At 32.5% G+C, this 26704-nt stretch overlaps 1 protein-coding gene across 2 annotated transcripts in view; it reads left to right on the forward strand.

Moving 5' to 3' along the window:
- Window positions 1-26704, forward strand: part of LOC124414645 (glutamate receptor ionotropic, kainate 2-like) — a 68252-nt gene that overhangs the window by 9712 nt on the left and 31836 nt on the right. For both annotated transcript variants that reach the window (XM_046895648.1, XM_046895647.1), the window contains exons 2-4: window positions 574-678; window positions 21745-21900; window positions 23373-23563. In XM_046895648.1, coding sequence (XP_046751604.1) covers window positions 591-678; window positions 21745-21900; window positions 23373-23563 — 435 coding nt within the window. In that variant the 5' untranslated portion in view covers window positions 574-590. The remainder of the gene's footprint in view (window positions 1-573; window positions 679-21744; window positions 21901-23372; window positions 23564-26704) is intronic.

Raw genomic sequence — 26704 nt, forward strand, 5'->3', positions numbered from 1 at the left:
TTATTACTGTACAATAAATTAAGCTTATATAATATCGATCGTTTATGTACAGATTAATATTACAAAATGCTTGAATAATAACTTGAAAAAATTATTTTACTTATACTTATTACTTATTTTATAAATTAATTCTGCAGTCGAGCTAAGTTTCAACGAATACGTGAATATTTATTCGTGAAACTATTTTTTGGTAATATCATTGAAATTTTTTGACTTTCATTCGTTTTTGAATTTTATTGTTATTTTTTAGTTTTGAAATTTGTTTCGAATTCCTCGGGGTTAAGGATTTCATTAGAATAAAAATTTTCTACCTATTGAGAGATCGAAGTAAAATTCAAACCAGAAATTTTCCCAGCCTGTGAATCCAAATTTGATCAGTTGAGATTACACATTTTGAGAAAGAATGAAAAATAATTGAAAGTCAAATTTAACTGACTAGCGAATTAGTTAACTGAAATTTGATTCTGAAACAAATTTTGTACAAAAATTATGTTGCATTCCAGACGACAAACATATTTGTTAATTTATTTAATAACTCTTTCAAAACGTCACATTCTGTGAACATTTTTTCAGAAAGTGCAACATTGAGAATGAACGAATCTAGAGCTGCAGCCATCCTTGCCATTTTTCTGGCTTTAACATCTTACGGTCATGGAGCAAGAAACACCATAAAAATTGGTGAGTATTTAGCGCTCCGTTTTACATTGAAAAAATCGTAAATCTACTACTAAAAAAACAAATCGGATCAAAGTTGATAACGTAGTTGTAGAATAAAAATTTTATCATAAATGAAAAGTAACTTATCCTAACATTTGAATTATCATAATCTTATGGGAACAAGAAAATATAAATCACCTGCATAATCACCGCAAGAGCAGATTTTTCACTGAGTAAACTAATCAAAACTAACGATATTCAGATAAGAAAATGGCAGTCCAAAGCTCTTCCTGACATAACAACTGCGGGAAATTAATCAGACTCTAGTCTCCTGCTCAGTACTAAGTTCGTTACCAGCGTTACTTCGTCGACACAAAGTGAGACATTTTTGGCGCAGTAACTTTTTCAAAAATCTCCAAACAAAAAAGTAGAACATGAGAACACTGTGCAGCATATCTATTGCCAGCATTACAATCATAGTTGAAAGCGATGTAGATACCAGGAATGGGATCCATCCTATTCCGTGGATAGACATCACCAAGGATGTCTTCAAATAGAAGCTGAACCTTTAATGAACGGAGAAAAGTAGCTGAGTAGTTGGCAGGCTTAATGTTGCTAGAGTTTTGTTAGTGATTAAGAATTTGTGAATTGTTCTGTCACTGAAATTGTCTCATGTAACAACTCAACTCACTGCTTTTTGTGTCGGATCTGACGTTCGTTCGATTCATTGATCAAATTTTGTATATTCTTCTCGTTTTTCCATATCGTCCAGCCTCTCCAGAGAAAAAAGATGATGTTGCAAGATATGAGAATAACTGGTACCACGGAGAAGGCAAGAATCAGTATCGCCGTGTTGCCTGTAAACCAGTGAAAAGTGTCGATCAATTTTTCCAAAAAAAAAAAACGTCTTAATTACCTTAAAAGCATCGAAACAGGATAATTATTCGAAATTCTAAAAAAAAATCGAATAACAATAATATTTTGAGAATGGATGAATGGATTGGAATGAAAATTAATATCATGCGGTTTTTTTTTGTGTTAATCATCACGAATCTGAAGTCAGATTGTGAAATCCAAAATGGTGAAAAGAATCTGAAATTTTTCAGATTTTGATTGAAATTAAGAATCGGAGGTTTCTGGGGTCACCGATAACGAATCCAAGGTCAGAATTCTAAAATTTATTATTGTGGATCCATTACAGCGGTTCAGAATAAAAAAAAAATCGTAATATTTTCATACAATATGGCATCCAAGGGCTTTTGATACGTCAATCACAAATCTGAATTAGAAATTCGACATTCAAATTGGATATTAATATTTTGTTTTACGGCATGGGCATTGAAAAGTCCACTTTTTGTGGCAGTTTTTGTTCCGTAAAGTGACGCTTTATACGGCAGCGAACAAAGTTGCGGAATAAAGTCTTTATTCCGCAGTTGTGATGCGCAGTTCGAAGTGCGCATCCCAAACTGGCGAATAAAGTAGCTTCGTCGAACAGATCGCGACATAACCTCACTCTTCGTTTTGCTTTTCAATGCCCATACCGTAAAAAATATTTTATGTGGCATGCCCGTATACCGTTTTTTGCCTCGGATAATTTCAGTACTAGCTTCCGGCTCGCTTCCGGCTCGCCTTCAACTCGTCCTGAAATCTTTATCCTTGCCAAAAAAACAGGCGGTTTACGGGCATGCCACATAAATCGCGTCGTGACGAGATAAAATGCTATAGTCGATGAACGAAAAAAAGGTTTGTCCGTCAACGTAAAACGATTATTCGAACTCACCTAGGGAAACGAGAATGACAAGATATGTGGCAAATGGAGTTCCCCAACCGAATATTCCGTAGCGCAATAATATTTTTTTCTTGTTGCGTTCGCTCTCGTTGCGATCGACGATATTAAAGTCCCTGTAAAACCATAATTTCTATTTTTTCACTCCGCAAGCTTTGACGCGCTTCTTTTCTTCTTTCTTGTTATTTTATACTATGTTTCTGATTTTACGTGACTTCGATCATCTGATCAAGTAAATAAGGGATTCCTTCGAAATTTCTCAACGCCTTTTGGGCTCTTGGCATATTGTTTGGACTCTATGTGCTGCTGTCTGGAGTTGAGGAAAAAAAATTTTCGAGAGGAGAAACTGATCGATAAACAATGAATTGTATCTTTAAAACAAATGCTTTTGATACTTACCGGAGTGACCGCCATATTTCATAGCTCGCGGCGAACATCCAAAATGGACAGGCGAGGCTGAAATACATGGACAAAACTACAGGAAAAACAGAGTTATTTTTTTTTTAATTTTATTTATTAATTTGCTCCTTGGAATTACTGTTCAAATCACGGTTATTTGCAATTGGAATGACACTGAAAGGAATTCTCGAGATTTCGGTATTTATAAATCTGAATGAACGAAACCAAGGATCGAATTGTGGTCTTATACCAATTTCAAAGTTCGTTGACTAGTCTTTAGCTTCATTAATTATTGAAATAACCATTTAAGAGGGTATTTTTTGCATGGCGTTGTATGGAAATTAGAGCGGAGGGGGGGAAAGATAAATTTCCTTTAGTTTTCAGCTTCAAAAAACTATTATTGCTTCATTACACGTGAGACTTTTATATATAAACTTTCTAGAATAAATGAGCAAAAAAAAAAAAAAGTTGTGGAGGTTGGCAGCCAACACCGTAGATCAAAATTTACACTTTTGTGTGAATTTAGATTTTGAATAAATCATTCAATTCGCGCCTCTAATATTTAAATATTACCGACATTAACTATAATAACGCTAGAAAGGAAATTTTAGATTTTAGATGAAAATTTCATTACCATCAGAATATATTCGCATGAAAACATTTTCGAAACGTTAAACCAATATACATATTTCGGAATTTCTATTCATTCAACTACTAAATAATAACATATCACGAATCGAATGTCGTATCAATATCTGATATGTATATAAAAAAAAAAAAAAAACAACTCAAATTGTTTCTTGAATTAATAAAATAATAATAACCACTGAAAAGTTACATATTTTTTAGTCTAATATTATCAAATAAAATGTTGAAAAATTCTATTAATAAGTGACAGTCATATACAAGGTGTGTGAAAATATTTTCATATCGATAAAAACAAAGATAAAAGTAACCCGTTTCTGGAGCTCTCGAACAGGAATAATTATATCATAATTACTTTGCATAGTTGTCGGTTTGAAATTCGTGTGAAGACACTTAGTTACTATAATATGTTTATATGTATCTTTGTTTATCTTACTCTGGGCGATTATACTTGTTGAAAATTTTTTCCCTTCATCTAATGCAAATAATTCTACCAGTTGCAGAAAATAAGTGCCGATGTACGCGACAATGTAAGATGTAAAAATATAGCCGTGAACATTTTTCAACTGCGGTAATATGCAGAAGCCACAGAAGTTTACGATCATCAAGATTATGCTGGTCGATAAGAAGAAATATAGGCATATGACTGCCAGCATCATCTCGAGAGTGTAATTGTACAAACAATGTATTTGATGTTTCAATTCTTTTGTTAAGCAATGACACTTGGTGTAATGTCCAGAAAGCGATTGAACTGTAACACTTTGGCTGAGGTTTGAAAATCGAATGCAGTGCTTGCTTAATATAACGAACGACTGAAGCGATTTGAAAATTGCGTTCAACTCGAGACTTTGAAGCCCGGAAGTTGCCGGTTATCAGTTATAAGATTATAAATTTTTCTGCGGACGTTGCGGTTTTCCGCGTGCGAGAAAAATTGTTTAATCATTGAGGTTCGTGTGCATGAATGGACCTTAGGTGTAACGTAAAACGTATGGATTCGGCAAACAATTGCAAAGTGTTGCTGAACTTTTGGATTTTTTCGATCAAAGACAGAGACCAGAAGCTTGACAAAAAATAAAATATTCCGCTGCAGGCGTATCAATAGCAAACGATCGTACCGATGAGTCTCATCCGATTTCACTGAAGTCCCGATTTGTCTATAAATTTCTAGTTTGATATCCTATACATTAGTTATTCGTATGTTTTCAGAGTGTGTATGATTAGCGGTTCTATTATTTCTATACGCAAAAATTATCTAATCAGTTGTCACGGATCCGGTACAAGATAAAATTTTGCGGCGTTTATTTATTTCTGCAGACGTAGTCAAACCGCTATTTGATATTGGGTGGCTAAAAAACGTCGAGAACTTTATCTTCGAAACGATTCATTCTATCGTTTTGCTCAATATGGATAAATCGGAGTTTGGCTTTTTAAAAAGGGGAAAAGATTTCCAGTAAATTTCTAGTGCAGGAAATTTCACAAAGTTATTCCGTTGCAAGCGTATCAATGAAATTTGATTTTCGGGCAAGAAGCCTTGTACTTCGCAATCGAATTTGTAGACGGCTTTTTCCACTGATTTGAAACCGAGGAAATCGCAAAATATTATTCATACAAAATCGAAGTAGCGGATTCAGGAATACGGATATTTAGATACTTGAAATCTAATTCGCAGCGAATAATTTGCAACAAGGATTATTCGAGCTGGCGAAAGCTTGCAAAGCTTGTTTCCCAGTTTTCCGTGATAACTAGGAATAGCTCTATTGCTATACTTCTTGTACAGTCTGTGTAACGAATCTATTCATACATACACCCAAACCAGATAATATATAATATGAAATTTGGCAGCGTGCGAATATTGCGCGAAATGCTTGCGGCTATTGTACGTATAACATTTATAACGAGACTGCAAAATCGATTTAATGAACTGAACAATGATTTAATGGATCAATAAAACGTTTAAGCATCACGTGTCTAATGTTATAAGTACGTATGTGCCAAAAGACAAATCTGCTGGTAAAAGCACTGAAAACGCATATCTAATTGACAATAAAATTATGCAAAAAAATTAATAAAGGTACAAGGCTTTACATTTGGTGGATACGCTTTATCAACAACAAAATATATTTTCCTTTATCAGATTTACAAATGGTGTAAATTCGAATCCACCATTTTTGTCTTTTCATCGCAAACGACGCGAAAACCTTCAAATCCATAAAGATTTATCAATTTTGGAAAGGATGTTTTTAAGAAATTTTATATTAATAACCGACAATATTTTAAACCTTTCACATTTAATTCTTTCATTTTTCAATTTCAATGCAATGCACAGTATTATAAGTGCTAAGAATAACGAAATTAATAACAGAGCTGGCTGTGATTTAAATACGCTACTGATTGAATTTCAAACTTGTTGAGAAAGCATCTCCTCGAATTACTTCATTATTATTAACTATCAATTCGCGGTGTGTTTGCATTGTAATGTAAATGGTTTTCTCATCAAGAACGTATTAGGGTATAAATCGGTTAATTATAAAACTTTACCACGATAATGTATGCATAGATATTTCACAGAAAATACTTTCTTTGTTTCACCGCCTCTTTTCCGTAGCAACGTGTATAATTCAAATTTCGGTACAACGAAGCCTATTTTTTCATGAAAAAAAGTTGATTCGATATTTCTGAAACCTGAAAGAAATTTTTTTTTCCCTCCTTCTTGATTCAAAATAATGAGAAACGGTTGCTTAAATTTAACGTTTAAAATTTGATTTCGACGCATATTTTTTCCTTGAAAAAACCATTTCACCGACATTTTTTTTTCAACTTGAAAACAACTTCGAAGAAGTCGTTGACTCGAGAAGCTAAAAAATTTCTTCGGGTGATTTTTAGAAATTAGTTTCTGATTCGTAGTAAGAAAAAGAATCCGAGGAGAGGAAAAATTAATCAATGCAATCAGTTCAAATTGATCTTGGAAAGAACTTTTAAATAAAAAGATTTCTTTGCGGTGTTTTAATATTCCTGATGGTATATTAATAATAAAATAAAAAATGAATGCAGACAAAATACTGATTGAAAAAAATCTTGAAAATTGAATGAATATTTCATTTCCTAGAAAGTGACATGTTTTTTTTTTTTTTTTTTCATAAACTATAAGTTTTTTGAAATCGAATTTAAAGAAATCAAGATGGCGAATGCAATTTTACGTTCTGGCGAAACGTCTGAAGAAGATCTTCGGATTCGGATAAAATTTAGGTTACCGATTACCGACTGGATCACCAATATGGTGGTCGAAAATTTGAAATCCCATCGAATCCAGAGAAAAAACTTTGTCCAGGCGTTTTTTGAGTTACGAATCTGGAATCAAATTTTGAAAATTCACTATGACGAATCCAATCATAGACCCTGAAAAACGCTGGATACAGTTTTTTGACCAAATCCGATGAAATTTGAAATTTTCATCCACCATATCGGATCCACAATCTTGAATTTGAAAAATCTGATTTTAGGTTCGTAATCAGCGACCTTAAAAACCACGGATTACTATCTTTTTATAAAAGTTGACGGAGCGCAATAACTTGTGACTCAGAGGGTTAAAGTAACCGATCTTGTTGAAGTAAAGAAAAAAAAAAAAAAAAAACAACAACAACAACAAAAACAAACAAACACAAAAAAAAAAAAAACAGAAAAAGGAAGGAAAAAATCCATGAGCCTGAGAATATAAATAGGCATTAATAATATTCTCCGCAACATTTCTATCGGGGTTCGCGTAACACCGTCGACGATCTGCATTATGACCTGGGGGTGAAGGGAGAGAAACCCGCGGACTTTGTTCTGAGCACCAGCCGTTAGAGCCCTTAGGGCGAGAGTGAATCCCTCGAGAAAGTATAATAAACTGTCGAAAGATAGGCTGTATATCGACAAATGGAAAACGCGTGTAGATTTGAACTCTCCGCAGCGCAGCGAGAAGAAGAAGAGTCGAGGGGGTGGTGGAAGGGGGTAGGGGAAGGGGTCGCAAAATTATTCCCGCAGCGAAATCCCCGGCTCAAAATCGCCAGGAATACGTATCCCCCCCCCCCCCCCCCCTCCTCCTTTTCGCATTCTCTCTTTCGCTCTCTCTCTCTCTCTCTCTCTTTCTTCTTTCTCTTTGCTTCGCTCTCCGCGATTCGACAAACTCTCGCCCCAAACCCTCAGCTCTCGGCACGTCGTCCATTAAAAATAAAGGCCGGAATGATTTAGACCACGAAACGTGGTCGTGAATACAGACTTCAACATTTCCTCCCCCCCCCCCCCCCCCGCCCGTATATAACGTAGTTTCGATACGTGTCGATCGGTCTTCAACCCTCCTGTTTTGAAAAAAAATTATTAGACGAACCTCCGGCTTTGATGAAGAATTCTTGGAAAATGTTGATCGTTTGTAGATTCGTTTCGAAATTCTTGTCAAATTTAGGGATAACGTGAAAAATTGTCTTATTTTGAAATTGATCTATGATTTTTATCCTTTTTTTTGATGAAAAATTTTGGTTCTTTATCGTTACACAACTTTTCGTATGTGCGTAAAATATATTCCGTGAGTTTGATTCGAAAAACTGAAATTTTTGAAACTTATTTTATCTATGAAGATTTTTTTATTTGTAACTTTGTTTTTAAACAAATTTTTTAACACGTGTTGAAAAATTCAGGGTTTGATTTTTTCAATTCCATTTTCCTAACTTGGTTCTCGCAATTTTGCAATTCAATTATCTCGTTGTTTAAAAAATATATTAGTATTAGTTTTTCTTTCGTTGTATAACTTTCCTTTTTCGTGTCGTTTATTTCGTTGAAAGAACATGGTTGCAAAAATTAAAAAGAATAACGTAAATTAATTAAGATTATGAAAATTTTATGTCGACACATTTACTGAAAAACTTGAATGGCAGACGGACGAACTATGGATTCAAGTTTTGTATCGACTTTCGCGGTTGTTTAGACGTTGCAGTTTATTGATACAAATGATTCTCATGAAAGGCCTGCTCGAGGAAAGAAAAACCATTAATCTTGGTGAAATCGGTTATTTATAATGCAGATATTGAAGAAGCGCGAATCTCGGTTCGAGCCTCGAAACTCAGACCGAACGAGATGAGAGAAAGCGAAGAAATTAACTTCGTTTTTAACTTAATGGACTTTTCCGAAAATATGACTCTACGTCAAAGAATTTTATACATTCAATTATATTACGAAAAAAAAATCGGTTTAACGGGTTATACGCAGTAAAAATTTCAAAAAAAAATCGATTACTTTTTTGTTTTTATTTTTTTTTTTTTTTGTAATGCACGTATATTTAAGTAAACACACAGAAAATTTCTTGTCAATCCGAAAAATATTGACAACTTGATGTGATAATTTTTTGGCAAAAATTGATTTTTCGTTTTATCATATAATTCAAATATTTTTGGTTTATTCATCTTGTCCAGAGATATTGTGCTCACCGAAGATCAGCTATAGCAGCTGTCAAAATAATTACTTTGTCAAATAAAAAATGTTAAAATACAGTTTAAAGTTATCATAATATTTGTACAAATTTTTCTTTCAATAAATTTTAAAAGTCTTCTCAAGAAAAATTCTTGAAAAATTGATTTTTTTTTGGCTTTCTTGACTGTATATGAGACCTTAAAAGGTTCGAGAAACGATTTCATGCCAGTTACGGTTCCGTCTAATTTTTCTTCTTCATTTAATTTCGAATATAAATTCGTTCCAATTTACCGAAAAGCACAAAATCTTGTCGTTTTATTTGAGCTAAGATTTTACCGCAAGTATGTTTCACGATTCTTTGTTTCTGTTTAATTCTCACTTTTTTAACCGAGTTTATAAAACTTTTAAAAATTATCCAAGTTCAGGTAATGATTTAAAAAAATTTTGATAATTATTCTCACGTTATTCTTTCTTTCATCAAAAGCCAACTTATTATGTCTTTATTATTTTGAGGGTAATTGAAACAAAAAGATATTACAATGCAGGCACGGCAATGACTGGTTTACGTAAAAAATAACTTCAGTTAGAATAAATTTACGAGCCAAGTGGGTACATCAGTTTTTCCGCTTCCTTATCTCTGCGTTAATTTTAATTGTGAATTATCCTTTTTTTTTTTTTTTTTTACAGCGCAAATAGTTCTGGTTACATAATAGAAAATACTAATTATTTTTATCTACGCCATTACTCATTCCGACTTTCGAATTAGCGTAAAAAATATTCAGAAATCGAGTGAATTTTTTTTTATTTCTTTTCTTTTACGAAATTTTTTTTAACCGATCTTTCTTTCGTTCCGTTCCAAGGAGATGAAAATAATTTTTAATATAAGCGAAAATTGACGAGACAATGGGATTGAAATTTGCGCAGAGCAATATTGGCTCTTTGACGCGGTAAATACGTGGACGAATAATTGCGAATGGTGAATGAAACCGCAGCGAAGGAGGGGTTAAAATTTTCGGAATTCAATCCAGGCGAATTTAATAATGTTAAACAACCCCGCCGAACTTCCGGTTCGATTCAATGTGGATTATATATAGCGTTGTATGAGTTTAATTAAATTCATCCCTCGAAGCGTAGTTTGACTAAGAAACAATCGCTAAGGATCGATCTATAAATCACGATTTTTTACTTAAAAGTAAAAAAAAATTATACAAAGATCCGAATTTTCAATCTCATATCCGGTATAATTTCTCACCCCGTGTCCTTAACTTTTTTAATCTCCGAACTTCTCGCCGCCGCCGGGTATTTAGCACTTTTGTTAAATCAGGATCGACGAATTAGGGCGCGTATATCGATCATCCGGAAATCGTCCATCTTGCCTGAAGAGTTTTTTTTTTTTTTTGTTTTTTGTTTTTTTTTTTTATTAAACCAATTCTTCCCGGAATATTTGAAACGAAAAAAAAAGTCTGACAGCTTTAAAGAAATATTTTTTTAGCACGATTCTCGGAATTCTTACTGAATTAAAGAAGAAAAATTTATGAAATTTTAATATGAATATTAAAAGGTCGCTCGAAAAGATCTAGAGAAATGCACGAAAAAAATTGAAAAAAATATTATGAGCGACCTTTCAAAATTCAAATTTTGAACTGAAACTTTCGGAAACTTATTTTGTTTTGTCTATAAAATTATACCGTAACGAGAAAAACAATCAAAAAAAAAAAATCGATTTTTGACGATTTCTGACGTTTTAAAAAATGTGGACCGACCTCTTGAAATTTTTTTTTTTTTTAACTGTCCTTTGAAGTGGGCCTTAAAACATCAAAAACTAACATTTTGTCACACGAGACTCAGAAAAAAAAAAAAAAAATATTCGATTTTTTCGCGCCACCCTAACGTATATATAAATATGTAAAGAACATTTTAGGAGAAATAAGAATATCGAAAGTTTCTTTTCTTTCTAGTTAAATCACGGAAAATTTACTACCACGGATATGAAATCAATCATTGATCGATTCGCCCGATCCGAATGTAAGATAATGTTAATAAACAATTAGGGGTAAAAACCACAACCGATTAGTAACGTAAAATTATTTATACGTTATTATATATTGTTCAGGCGTTTATATCAATTGATGAAATAATCGTCTAGCAATTTATACTTCCGGTTGCGACAATGGTAAGTGAGTATAATTAGAATATCGCCGAGACATGCGAATCGAGTTAGCAATAATCGGTAATTATACAAAATGCGATAAGAAGTAAAACACATATCATCTTCACCCCCCTCCCCCCCCCCCCCCCCCCCTGCCTGCGTATTCCTATATAATGTCGAATTTCCTCATCAAGTTTCACAGACGTTACTGGATTTCAAAGAATTCCAAGCTTTCGCTTTTCTATACCGCAAAAAAAGAAGAAATTAATCCACCGCTATAAAAACATCATAATGTTTCGATTAATAATTTCATTCGCTATCATCACGTTGGCCGCAGCAGCGCCCATTTTGACAATTTCTCTCCAGGGCAAACCGCTATTGGATCTCGATCGTAAGTCCAGACTTTTTTTTCGAAATGCGACATTTGAAAGTGAGGCACGATTTTTATTTCTATTAATATTTTTTCTTTCGCGCCCAGTAAGTGTTACGTTTTTTTTTTTTTTTTTAACGCAAGTAGAGAGAAAATAATGGCAAATTCTTATTTTTTCAAATTTCGAACAATTTTTAATGCGTCAATTATTTCGATTTGACAAATTTAACCCTCAATTGAACAAGTTTCGAAATTATTAATAGCAAAAGAAAAAAAAAAAAAAAACCAATGATAAATAAATAATTGAAAAATTTAACCGTGTAATTTTTTCTTTGTTTTGTACGTTTGTTTGATATTGTTATTATTATTATTGTTATTTATTTCTTTGTCTCTCTCCTTTGAGATTTTTTTTTAATTTTCGATAGATCGAGCTGAGTATTTTTACCGGGAGATTTGGAATGCATTGTGTAACCATTTTTATTACTTGATTTTTCAGTGGCAAACTTAGGACGTTAAAGGATATAAACTTGATCGAAGCAGCTGGGGCCCGTATTCGTAACGCGAATATGAAAAAATATAACGAGATGTTTGGTGATAGGGGGGAAATAAAATAATTCAAAATATTACGTAAATGTTTTTTTCAAATCGATGATCGTGTACTGTAACAAGGAGTATTGTAAATTCTATTAATAAACTGCAGTGTGCTGTGGAATTTTGAAAACCTGTTATTTCAAAAAAATATGAACGCATTTATAGTTGTATATACGTATAATACAAAAGTGGAAAAATTGAAACTTTAGTTTCTACATATTTTTCAGTAAATTTTGTCAAATGAGGTGAAATTTTCATATTCAAAATTTGTAGTAATGATATACTGTGAAAAAGAAAACACAGCAACAATTCACACTTTGTGAACAAACGGAAAAATTAAAATTAAAATTTTTACAATACAACAATGTTTTGCCAAAGTAGTTCAATAGTCGTGTGAAATTCTTTACTTCTCTTTATTTATCAATTACGACTGCGAATTTCGACAAATTTTCGAGACTTCTTGTGAAGCAAAAAAAAAAGCAATTGGATGAATTTTTTTTTTTTTTTTTTTTGTAAAATCAAAGTTACTAAAATTTTCTGAACCACAAATTTGATTCGTTATTTTTGTTTTCCCAACCTACGTTATATCACAGAATATGCATATAAAAAGTTCTCCGTATTTATAAAATGGTATCAAAAAAAAAAAAAAAAAAAAAATTACAATAATAACTAAGTTGAAATAAGTTTTGTATTTTGAATTTCGGTATGAAATTTTGATGCAAGCTGCATTTAATCGTGCGCATATAGAAACATATATATATATATATATCATTGCGAACTCAATTACGGCGATTGTGCAAGGGTCGAATCGTACGCTCGAAGGGAGAATGAAAGAGGAAAGGGGCTGGAAGGGGAGAGAGGAGGGTGCATGGGGTGAGTTTGGCTCTACGGGGACACGACGAACATTGATAACGACATTTAACTCCGGTTAATCGAACCGTGAACGGTTTGAGTCGAGCTTAAGGGCGAAGCTTGGGGGTTTCAGGGGTGGTGGAAGAAGGCCGAGAGGCCGAAGGGAGGTTGAATAATTAAGGGAATAAAGGTCGACCATCAGAATCAGGATGGAAAGCAGTGCCGGAGTTTTTCTTTCGATAGAATTTTCACCTTATCTTGGGGTTTCGATCCTTTTTTTTTTTTTTTCTCATCATCGTATTTTCTTCCTCAACCCTCCTATCGTTTCAAAAATTACTCCACCGTGGATATATTTTCACGGGTAATAAAATTCATTTTCCTCAGCACCATCCCTTCGCTTTTCTTCTCATATGATCGAATTAGGTAGGACCACCACCCCTTCCTTGGATACGAGGTTACAAATTTGAATCTGTTTTTTTTTTTTTTTTACGAAAAAATTTAGCTACTTGATTTGATTTAGCGGAAGTTTTTTTTTTTTTTTTTTACGATTGGAGTATATTCACGATGGTTTCGTATCGACGCCTTTTACGAAAATTAACGTGTTTTAATAAAAATTTATAAGATTGTATTATTACTGGGTGTAAGAATCCAAAATCACTGATTTACTTATCTCCAATAAGATACAGTAATTTTTTACACTCTTTTGGTAAGATTATTTATAATTCAAGTCTTCAGGTAATCCTTGTTGCATTAATCGAAACTTGACAGTTTTCGCGGCAATATAATAATGATAATTTATCAATAATATTTCACAGAAATTGATTGAGTGTTTCGTCTATACGAGAGGAACTCTATCCGAATTAATTGGTTATTTCCGCTGTTCAATTTCACGTATGATTGATTTCCTTCAATCTTTCGGAGTAAAATATATATTCTTTTATTTATCGAAGCCTCATTTATTTATAGATAATTGTCGTTGATGTCAATCCAGTCAAGTGTCATCGATTTCGAACATAGAATTCGTCATTGATTGACTTTTCTTACTTTTCAACAAACGTTCGGTGAATATATATATTTTTTTTTTTCCTGAATTGAATTTCATTCCTCGGATATACAGTCGATTCTCTAAAATCTTGTGTAACGACTTTTTTTTTTTATATTAAAAAATAAAACTTGTACGTAGCGTGTATTATTCAGAATTGGGGAAAAAAAAAAAATCGAAATAAAAATGAAAATTTGCATCGATGAATAAAATTAATAATTAAACCTACGGTGGTGCGAATAAGAGAATTAAAGATGAAAAAAAAAACGACACACGAAAGAGGGAAAAATTCCAATTGTGTACGTCGCACTTTTACATCTAAAGCTGAAAGGGATCCTCTTGGAAAAAAGAGCCTCGTTTCGACGGTGCTCGTTTTCTAAGGATGAGAGTGGCTCGCGTGGTGGGTATAATTTCATTTCAGGCCATTATCTCAACTCTCTCTTCCTCTCTCTCTCTCTCTCTCTCTCTCTCTCTCTTCTCGTCTTTTTTATGCAAATTTTTCCCCTCAGTTATTCTGCCTTCCGGCTATTCGGTCGTCTTAAAAAATGAGATGACGTTAAACCCGCGGGTCAAAATTTTTCCTCGATTTTCTCTCGCGCTCTATTATGAATAACGATGACGATTACGGCGTACCTGTTGTAAATAAAATTGCTTAACAATAATGCCAAGTTAGATTAATTTTTTATCGATTCCTCACAGACTATCGTAAAAAAGTTCTCAATATTATCGGCAGCTTCTGTCAATCCCGAAAACAATTCGATTTTGGCATTGAATTTATTAGAAAAAACTGTAACGAGTTTGACAAATTTGAATCTTTCTTTTTATATTATTTACATATATTTTTTGTTCCCTTCTTTTTCCTACTGTTGATAAAATATTTGTTCGGTAATTTCGATCCAATCATCTTGAGTTTTACTTTTTTTTTTTTTCTTTTTTTTTGTAAACTTTTATGTCTAGTTTCTAATTTTCCGATAAGATATTGGAAATGAATAGTTTATTGTTAGTCAGTAATAACTAGTTATTAGACGCTAGTGTTTCCGCAAAACAATAAAATTTCATTAATTATACCGTAAACGATAATTGTCGGTATTTTTTTTTTTTCTTCTTCTTCGCATTATCGCTCCTCTATTTATGTCGAAAGGCTCGATAAAGTTTCGCACAAGGTTCAATTGGAGATAAGGCTAATTAATGAACGTAATTATTATTCAACTCACACACCGCAATCGCTAGGCTTGAGTATTTTCAGTTTTATGACTCACCAAAAATTCACCGACTAATTTCAGAATTATACAATGCTAAGATAGGTATTATCATAAAATTCACCATATTCAAGTTGTGAAGAATATTATTTCAATTCACGTTTCAGATTTTATAAATTACTTAAAACGGTGATAATTGAATACCTCTGATCATCCATTTGTTTAATTATACGATCGTTTTAAAAAGTTTAATAATTTATTTTATTTTCCCTGGCTAAAATATCCTCGCTTATAATAATAATAATAATAATAATAATAATAATAATAATAATAATAATAATTTGTCGTACATCGAATGAAAGTAAAAATAAAGAAATTTTCACCTTTTTTTTTCCATCTCTTCGTTCGCAACGATTGTTGTTCTTTTGTTCGTTTTAAATTGAAATTTGTGTAAAATTCCGCAGCTAATTACTCTTTCGGTGTGTAAATTTTTTTTCTTCTGCTCGTTCATCATTTTTTTTTTTTTTTTGCTCTTCTTCTTCTTCTTTTGATTCTTCATTTTTCATTTCCACCGCTTTACTTCCCATTCCGTTTACCATTCAACTTTTTTTCAATTAAGCCTCGCTCAATTTTTAATCAGCATACAATTGAACATTTGGTTAATTAAATTGAATTATATAACAGAGTCCGAAGGTGAAGAGAGAGAAAGCGCGAGAAAATGAGAGAGAGAGAGAGATAATAAAAATGAATTATTGTATAAATTTTTTAATGAGAAATATGAAAAAAAAAAAAAAAAAAAAAGAAACATTCTAGACGTATGAAAAATAACAGAAATTTCTATTAGATTGCGTACTCATTTTACACGAGAAATGGAATGATAATTATTTATTACCTATAATAACCACTGAAATGAAATAAAAGTTTAACATTATATATGTTTTAAAATAAAAATTTTAAATAAACGACGAGCATTTCTCTTGTTAGAAAATTTATGCGAATATATTTAATCTCCGTCGGACCGAACAATCGGACTTAATTAATTACTTTGGGTATATATATCGTACGTAGGTAGGTGAAATCGACTGATATACCAGCCCTGCAACCTCGGAAAGTTAAAATTTATATTTCCGGTAGGTTAGGTTCGGTTATATGTACCCTAACTCGAATAATTCAACCTTGAAGGGCTTGATTTATTCCCGTACATACCTAACTGCAGTTAAATAGTTTTAGTCAAAGAACAAACTTTTCCCACTCACTTTGTATCCGCCTCTCTCGCTCTCTCTCTCTCTTTCTCTCTCTTATTGTCTCTCTCTCTCTCTCCTGTAGTCATATCTAATTCTACTCTAATTAATTATTATTAATCACAAGTTACTTGATTTTAAATTGTATCCTGTTTTCTCTATTAAATCTTAACTTGTTTCCACTATTTATAATTCGTTGCCTTAAGGCATGAAAATCAATCAAATCAATCAAGTCAGTCAAGTCAATTAAATCAATCAAATTAATCAAGTCAATCAAGTCAATCAAATCAATCAAACCAGTCAAATCAGTCAAATCAGTCAAATCAATCAAATCAATCAGATCAATTAAATTTCGATCCGAAAAAATTTCGCGGCATTCGTGCAATCTGGGAAAGAAATCAAGGTTTCGATATAAAAAGAACAGATTTTAGATTAAGATTTTGGATTTGGAAAATGGAACGGATAAACGATTAATATTATCTTTGTCAGTGTTATTAAAAAATTTTGAACTACTTTTTCATTATTCCGATTCACTGTTAATTTATTTATTCCTATTTTTGCGCTCGAATCATTCAATCAACTTAAGATTCACTTGGACAGACATGAATCTTTATCCTTGCGTCACTTTTTCTTTGCGTTCTGCCAATTCGCAAGATCATTTCGCGTCATAATCGCGATACTCGAGACCAGACATGGCATTGTGCAACTTCTGATCATTAGGGGGAATTTGCGAAACGGTTTTGTCACGGTTACAACATTGAACTCAACGCGTGAAAATGACCGAAACTCGCGTTGCACGATTCAAATATCAACAAAGACTAACCTCGCGTACATTTGCAAAGTCCATTTCTATACAAGTAAGTATTCGAAATTCATTTCTGTAAAGAATGAAGTAAGAAAAGTTTTACACCGAGACATGTAGAAGAATTAAAAGCTTAGGTGATGTAAAAAAAATTTTTTATTAAAAAAACGATTCAATTATTATTCAACACGAGATTTAACACTCGTATGAAATAAAACAAATTTGAATAATATCCAGAAAGTATACTTTTTATATTTTTATTATTTTCGAGCTACTTTATTCTTGACTGTTGATAGAAAACAATTTTTTATTTACAGTCAACGAAGTATCATTGTCACAAATGAATGTTACAAATAATTCGATTGTTTATCCATGTACTCCCAAAAAAATATTCATTTTCTAAGTGGAATCAAAAATTTTTTTCAACTAATTTCGGCTGCAGTTTGTTGATGAAAAAAAATTTAAGTTTATTTGTAATAAATATGCGGTTTTTTGTAAAATTTTCAAAGATGGACGATCACTAGCAATTTTTCCTTGATACGTTCAGTCTCGTCTCGTTCTACACTCGCCGGCGCATCGACGATACGAATCGGGGTCAATCCGGCTTAAAGTTTTTCACACAAAACGCAGCTTTCCTCGACAATCTCGGCTTTTCCTTCCCTCGACAGAAACAATCTTAGACCAGATTTCGAGGAAAAAAAAAAAAAAAAAAAAAAGAACCAAATTATTTATTCGATTTAAAAATAATTCTTTGATTCTACTTTTAAACCTTAATTTTTCATAATTTTTTTCCTCCTTGAACCAGGCGAAAAAAATTTATACCCCAAAGTGTAAAATAAAATCGATGAATCGGTGAATTTTCTTCCGTATCTAGAGAAAGGAAACGAGGATTTGTTAGCTCTTGGCAGCTCCAGGCACCCTCTGCATATTCGCTGATGAAGACATACAGCGGTTCAAATTATTCGCGGCGTGCTGTTTCACCGGAATCTGAATGCCTAGTTTTCGGTTAACGCTGCTCTACGATCCTATCTCACCCTTATCCGAACGTGTAGTTACAAGCTGCAGCCTCATATCTCTCTCTCTCTCTCTCTCTCTTTCTCTCTTTTTGTCAAATTAGTTACCGAAAATTGAAATGCAGATGCCTAAGATACAGGCGTGAGTGCGAAATACTGTTTTACCGACTGAAATTCACGACCAATTCGATTTGCTCGATCACCGAATCCGAAAAATAATAATTGAGAAAAATAGTGATTCGCTTTTTTAATTGTCACATTGCTTTGTGTTTTCTGTAAATTTTTTTCCAGCGTGAAATTCAAATCTGCACTGATCGGGCCAAAATTTAAAAGCATTTCTCCGATTCTTTATTATCATCTTGTCCGTCGTTTATTTATTTATTGTTGTTATTTTTTTTCTACTCATTAATCAAATTTTTCAAAATCCAACCTTCGAAAAGAAATATTTCCAACCAAGGCCTTCGGACATAAATTATCTGACTATCTGAGAAAGTTATTTTTCTCTTTCTCTTTTCTCTTATATTACTCGTCATCTTAGCTCGAAATCATTTCTCATTTTCAGCTCTGTGTGAGTTGGAGAAATTTTTATCATAGACATTACGAAGAAGGAACAATAATATTCGAAATTGAAGTGAAGCCAAGAAAAACGAAAATGGATGGATGTAGATAATATAGAAAAAAAAAAAAAAAAAAAAAAAAAAATCACCATCCTATTTTCTCTTACCTGCTGGAGATAAAAGTGGAAAAAGAAAGAGAAAGAAAAAGTTTGTAACTTCGGAGAATAATATGCGATGTACCTACGTGCAGGATATAATGTTGTATTTTCTCAGGTGTGTGTAACGTACGTATCTTATATATCTTACACCTGTGCTGTGTGAGAAAATTATTTATCTCACCTATTTTTGTGATATATTCCCGCTCGTATCATTCTTGAGATGCTCTTCGTCTTTTGGGACGCGAGACTCGCGTCAAAACTTCTTGGAATATTTTTATTACACGTGATTTGATGGTTTCATTATACATATTGTAGGAGAGAGAGAAAAAAAGCGAACCATAAAATTTCAAACTAACGTTATTTACAGATACTAATTTCAGTTTGAAATTAATAACTGAAAATTACAATGACTTTTTCGTTTCTACAATTTTCTAATTACAATGTTTTTCAAAATATTTCACGAATCACTGTCAGAACAAAAAAGACATTATAAATGCGAAGGTGAAGTCTTTGTTCAAATTCGAAGGTACGAAGGTAGAAAAAAAAAAAAAAAAAAATATCCTTGCTTTTTAAGTGATTTTATAAATATTACTGAATCTTCGAGAGTAAATTGTCAACGATTATTCGAACATCAAAAGCAAAATGGTAAAAAACTTATGACATGTCGCATGAATTCGTTCACATTCTGGATAGAACTGAAAAAACAACTGAATCCTAGTAATTTTTGCTGTTAGTGGAATCTTTGTAATTCTTGACACGTCTTTGTAATCCTTGTAATCTCTTTAGTACAATTGGTGTGATTTTCTTGTAATCTTTGCTGTTACTAGAATCTTTGTAATTCGTGGTACGTCTTTGTAATCCTTGTAATCTCTTTAATACAATCCGTGTAATTTTCTTGCAATCTTTGCTGTCGATAGAATTTTTGTAATACTTGGCAAGTCTTTGTAATCCTTGTAATCTCCAACAATCCATGTAATTTTCTTGTAGACTTTACCGTCAATGGAATATTTGTAATTCTTGTAATTTCTCTGTAATCATCTATAGAAATAACATAAATTAAACTAATATCATCGCAGTTGAACTTTTTTCGGATAATTTTTTTACTCTCAAACAATGGCGAGTTACACAGTTACAGGCTTACCGGTATTGGAAAATTTATCACCCAGTGAATTCCCGAACGTTGGAGTATATATATATATATATACGCTAGACTAATAATTCGTCCCCGTGTCGTGGAATAATTACAATTTATACATGTATAGACGATTACACAACTGGTGCAGCTGGACTGTGTGTTTGCAGGTTCGCTCTACGTGAGCAACGCAGCAACGAGACAGAGCTAGGGCTTAATTGCGAAACGCAAAACAGCGGGCGAAACGGATAGAAAAACTAATAAACAACGAAGTTTATATTCCTGACACATGATTTACAGCTTTGGAAAAAGCTTGACATTGCTTGAAAATCACTTTAAGTCTACGCGTTTTAATTTCTTAGATTATTACAAGGATTACAAAGAGGTAACAATTATTACAAAGAGATAGCAAGGATTACAAAGAGATTACAAGAATTACAAAGATTCAATAAACGGCAAAGATTACAAAAGAATTACACGGATTGCAAAGAAATCCTAAGGATTACAAAATGATTGCAAGTGATCACAAGTATTACAAAGAATTTCAAGGATTACATAAGATTATATGACATTTGTACACCAGGTTACAAGAGTGATGAAACCCTTAGCAATTTCTATCTATTGAGAGCAACTAAAAACAAATAAAATTGAGTATGATTGATAAAAAAGGACGAACAAAACGATTTCGAGGTAAAAAAAAAAAAAAAAAAAAAAAAAACTACCGATAATGTGATATTTAAAATTTTTTTAACAACTGAACTTTCTCCGTATAAATTTCACGTATTCAATTGGCTGATGTTCAAGAGAGACAGCGATAGAGAGAGAGAGAGAGAGAGAAAAAACCTGTCTCTTCAAATAACCACAATGAATGGATAGAAAATTCAACGATGAATCATGATTGATCAAACTAATTCATCAGAGCGAATGAATTTCACATTTCGACGCGATATTTGTACAACGGTTAATGTAAATTTGCGATATTAAATGGTACTGATTCATCAATTCCCTTGTTTATTGTAAAATCTCTCGCAATCGACGGTCCTCTCTAAGAATTTAATACCATATTTAGTGCACATCAAATACAATTTCGGTAATGCTTTACGGTACAGAAATGAGAAATCAGTGCAAACAGATTTCAATATCAATTTATTTACCGAAATCTATAGAGAGAAACTAATCGTTACATCGCTTTATACATGTTTCAGAGAAATTCAAATACAGCTGTAAACAGATGAACAATAATTGCAAGGATTGCAATAGAAATTTTCCCATAAAAAAAAAAAAAAAAAAAAACCTGTGAAAATACAAACTTTGATATGGGAAAAAAATCTTTCACGGCCTTGTTTTTCCCCTCTTTGTAATTCTCCGCAAGAAAGTTTTCGGTCCCAAGGTTGTTCCCCTCAAATTAACGCCTTGAATTAACGGATGTTCAAAATTCAATTTTCCACTTTTGCAGCCTCCGTAAATTCCAATTGAAAAGTTGAGCGACGATTTTATTGTCCTCGGTAAAAAAATGTTGTGAAAAAAAAAAAAAAAATTCAAAGCTTTTTTGCGAAATATTAATTTAGGGTAAAATTTATCGCTGAAATTTCTAACCTCAAATCAAAAAACCTGTAATTTGAAAAAAAAAATTCTACGATTCATCTAAATTTATAAACACATAACTGTGACGAAAAAAAAAAAAAAAAGTTCATCCCTTCTGATTTTAGGTGCGATATTCCACGGCAAAGCGGAAGTTGAAACTGCGGTTTTGCATTATGCCGTAAAACAAATCCGGATGCATCGAACCGCCGGTCAATTCGATCTGGAACCGATTATAAAAACGGTGGAAGTCGATACCGATGGAATGGGCGCCGCCACTGCGGGTGAGTAAATTAAACAGAAGCCGAAACAACAGAAACAATTTGTCACCCGGTATATTAAACGAATCTGAAAATATTCGCAATAATGCCTGTCGTCATAGCGACGTCCAACGATTTCACGGATCCCACCTCCGACGAAATATCGAACTTTTTACCCCAATGCTCTTCGCGTTTTATTACAAGTGCTGCAAAGAAGGGCGAGAGGGGCGGAGGGGAAGGGGGAGGGGGGAGGAGGGGCAAATTTTACTTTTTCAAGCCTTACTTTTGCCTCAAAGTTTTGTTATTTTTTTTTTTTTCCTTCTTCTTCTTCTTTTTCTTTTTCTCAGTGGCCATTTTCTTTTTTTTTTCTTTTTTTTTTCTTTTTCTTCTTCTTTCAACAAGTACCGAAAAAATTTATCAACTCGTCGCGAGGTTTCGTCATTTGTACCGATTCAAGAAAAGTTTTCACGCCGTTTTTTCGTTTCCAATTGTAAATATAATTATTAGTCTGACAATAGTCACATATTTTACCTGGAATATACCATAGAAAATTTTCAAACCCGATGTATGTACCAGTTTTATGGTAGAACGATTTACGAACGCTGGAATACTTGGAGATATACAATAACAAAATCGTTTGCAAATTGTTCGCAATCCCAGATTTTATTAAGCGAAAGTGTCTTTGAAACTTAAATCTTCAGAGTCATTCAGCTTATCCTTCTACTTGTTAATGTTTTCTGTATTAAATTATTCAACTGTGACTTCATTTGACGATAAAAAATTTCGTAAGACTTGTTAAGTCCATTAAAAAATATCAATTGTTTAATTACTTTCTGGGAAGAATTACATTTTTTAATCGGAAAAACGAATTCTTCGGATCCTACAAATGAACTTGAGAAATTAAAAAAAAAAAAATTACTTCGATTTCTTCAGCATCGTAGTTATGGATAAAAATTAGATAGTAAAGAGAATGTAAAAGAATCATGATTTTTGTAATACAGAATAACTGTTTTTTTTTTTTATTTCTTAATTATTATTATTAATCCCAATGAAACGAAAAGTTCACATTATTTCATTTATTTTCATTTCACGATTTCGAAACTACGATACTCTGAACAGAAATTTAGTAATCAGATTACGGAAAACAAACATCGAATCTAATAAATCTTCTACAGGATGTGAAAAAGGAAAAAAATGATCGAGAATTTGGGCAATTATCATTATTTCACTTAAAAAATTTTACGTTCTCCTTTTCAGTTTCATCGAGGATTCTTGAAGACAAAAATTTTCCACACAAATTTTCATCAAGAAATTTTTTTTTTAAACTTTACGAATTTATCTTTTTGTTCTTCGAATAAAAAAAAAATAACAAGTAATTACTTATAAAAAATGAAACATTTCACCCATTTAATACAATTTTGAGTTTTCTGTACGACTAATTCCGGGTTCGATTCTCAGTAATGGTTGCTTAATCTTTTGAAAACCGATCGTTTTAGCCTGCGAATTATTGAGCGAAGGGGTGGCTGCAATATTTGGACCAAAAAGTGCGCACACGAGATCCGTCGTCGCAAGTATCGCTGCTCATCACGATGTACCTCACATCGAGTATGCCTGGCGACCAGTCGAGGAATCGCAGCTCGAGTCAACCACCATAAACGTTTATCCACCCGGCAAAAACGTCTCCGAGGTTCGTTCAGGATTAATGATTTAACAGCAATTAATGGCTAATTTCGATGAGAAACAGCCCCGAAGTGGATTATTATTGCGAAGCGATGAAATTTAATGAAAAATCGTTTTAGTTTGGAAGTATTTTGAAAACGAGAGGAAGAGGAATTATTTTTACCAAAAATGTTGTGTGAAAAGCTTAATAAAAATAGTCGATCTATTTTTTTTTTTAAGAATACGATTTTTGAATTCTAAATCTGGAATTTATGAAACGTTCTTTAAGTTCACTTGTTTTAGAGATTTTTTCTTGACCATTTCTAATTTATTTATCTCACAAGTCGATTTGTTATATTCGCTTCCCAATTTCGACTTTTTTTCGATTGAAATAATTCTGGATGGTCAGTTTTTTTTTTTTTATTTTGAATCTAAAAATTTATTCCGAACATGTTTGAAGTTTAAATTCTCGATTTTGGGGTCAAAATCGATTTCCTCTCTCTCTCTCTATCCCTTAACATTTGATTTGCAATCTGTTTTCAAACGTTCTCAGCTACTTCAATCTTATTTTTTTTTTTTAAATTTATTTTCAGACGTTTCGATTCTGAACTCGATACAAATTCAATAAAAAAACTAACCTTGCAGTAAAATTATTATGTACTTGTGAACGAGATTCTTTCGATTGAAAAAGCGAGTGAAAATTCAATGTTCTCGGTAGTTAAATATCTTCAGCTAACAAGGTGAAAGAACTTTCCTGATGTTTTTATTGTTGAATATTTCATACATACCTAACGCCTATAAATATATTTACATTTTCCTCTCTCTCTCTCTCTCTCTCTCGCTCTCAGTATCCCTTCTCATCTTCCCTTCGCCCTTTACTCACCAAGAATTTCAAGAAACGAGGACTCATTGTTCCGGAATTTGAATATTTGGCAAAATTATAATCGCAATGACGAGCGAATATTCCAGTCCACTGCACAAGCTCGGCTCGTTTATATATATATATATATATATATATATATATATATATATGTATACCTTATTTATTTATTTATTTATTTTTGATCATTAGTAATTTTTTTTCTCTTTCTCATTCCATTTCTTTTCCCATACCTCAACATCTTTCAACTGTCGTTAATATTTTTAATTTGATTTTCATTTTCACCCCACGTGTGATATGTATATAAAATACTTTGAATAATTTACTTGCCTTTCATGCTCCGGAATTATCCCTGCTTCGCTCGTTCATTCATTCATTCATTCATTCATTCATTCATTCATTCATTCATTTATTCGTTCGTTCGTTTCCACCCCTGCAGGTAGCGGGCACTTTTACAAATTTTTGTGAAATTGGCTGGAATGAAAAAGAAGAAAAAAACGAAAAAAAAAAACAAAAAAAAAATACACAACCGAGATGAAAAGTAAAGTTGAGGGGGGGGAGAGAAAAAAAAAAAAAAAAAAAAAATCAGGCCAAATTACCGAACCTCCGTTATGCCTTCTTGTCGTTAAATAGCGATTACCAGCTCACGTCAGAAATTACCTCACATAATGGCGCTGAAGCTTTTACGGAAAAATTCCTTACACAACGTGCTGAGTAAATATATTACGTAATATCTGTGAATATTGTGTGAATTTACCTTTTCCCAAGCTTTCGCATTATTATACGGTCGAAGAAACACAATAGCGGATGGCAACATTTAACAGAACGGGGGAGAAAAAAAAAAAAAAAAAAAATGAAGGTGAGGAAAAAAAAATTCTCAATAAAGCGTAAGGAAAAAAAATAAAAATAGACAATTTTAATGTAATAATGTAATAAATTCGTACACTTGTTACGTTATCTAGAGATAATTTGGAAAGAAAAAAAAAAAAAAAAAATTCCGCACCTATTTCCGAGCTTTCGTTAAATTTTATATCGTAAAATCAGCAAAATTACAAAAATACCGGGTGAAAAAAAACAGAATAGAAGTTTGAAAAATTTTTGAATTTTTTTTTCTTTTGTGTCGTTCCTTTTCTCTTTATCGATAAAACGATTCCGCGTGTTTCTTTTCTTTTCTCGACGTTTCCCGTGTTTCAATGCGGCGATTTCGTCGATTCGGAATCTTTATCTCGTCGATTTAACGCCCGGCTTTATTTCCAAGATACGATTGAGACTGCATCAAACTTGTCGTGATTCAATATAAAATCGGGTTTGCACGACGGCGCACAGCCATACGATAAAATTCACGGTGCTACATAAAGACTCCGACGATCTTGTTTACAATTTTTATACTCTTCTGGATTTATATACTCCGTGCTGTAAGAAGTCTCCCGCTTACACCAGCCCCACAGTCTGGTAAAAATAAAGATCAACAATATACGAATAAAAAATACAATAAAATAAACAATAATAACTGCAAGATCAGGGTTTAAATGTGAAAATTTGTCCTACATACTTTCAAAAGAATTTATTCAAAAATAAAGTAAGATTCATTGAAGAACAATAATAATTAAACCATGCAATTTAATCGCTGTATAATTATTTATTGATAAACGTACGTTTCTTTTTTTTTTTTTTTTTTCTTTTTCTTGTTTAGTTTGAATTCGTAAATTTTTATTCAATAAAACCAATTATAATCATATTGAATCACAGTTTTCAGCCATATATTAAACGTTTCATTATTAAAATTATCATGATTATTATTATTATTGTCTACGTGGATTTTACAAAATTATATCCTAATGAAAGGTAATCAATTCCAGAAGCAAATATGAATTTTTCATCTTAGTAAAAAAAAAAAAGCCAACCACCCTAGTTACGCGTGTATTATACACCCCCGTATCTTTATCGCGATATATCTCTGGAAACGTGAGTGAAATTCGAGGAATTTTACGACTAAGCACGAGATAAGCGGCATCTGGTATGAGATAAGATTCGGTGAAACAGGCCAATAATCTTATGGCTTGTTAGGGCGGAGGGATGCTGATTCTGTTTACTGCGAGTTGGGTTGTCTTGCGAGACTTTTTTCTTTTTTTTTTTTTTTTCATTCCGCGATAAGTCGTAGTACAAGAAAGAACATGAGTCGCGTATTTTTTTTTTTTTTTTTTTCACCCGTGGATTCAACCGTTCAAAGCGGTGAAAACCGCCCCTAAAGTTTTTACTCCTAAGAATCGTATTTTTTTTTTTTTTTTG

The sequence above is a fragment of the Diprion similis genome, chromosome 14 (genome assembly GCF_021155765.1).
Source record: "Diprion similis isolate iyDipSimi1 chromosome 14, iyDipSimi1.1, whole genome shotgun sequence".
In the NCBI taxonomy this organism is placed as follows: Eukaryota; Metazoa; Arthropoda; class Insecta; order Hymenoptera; family Diprionidae; genus Diprion; species Diprion similis.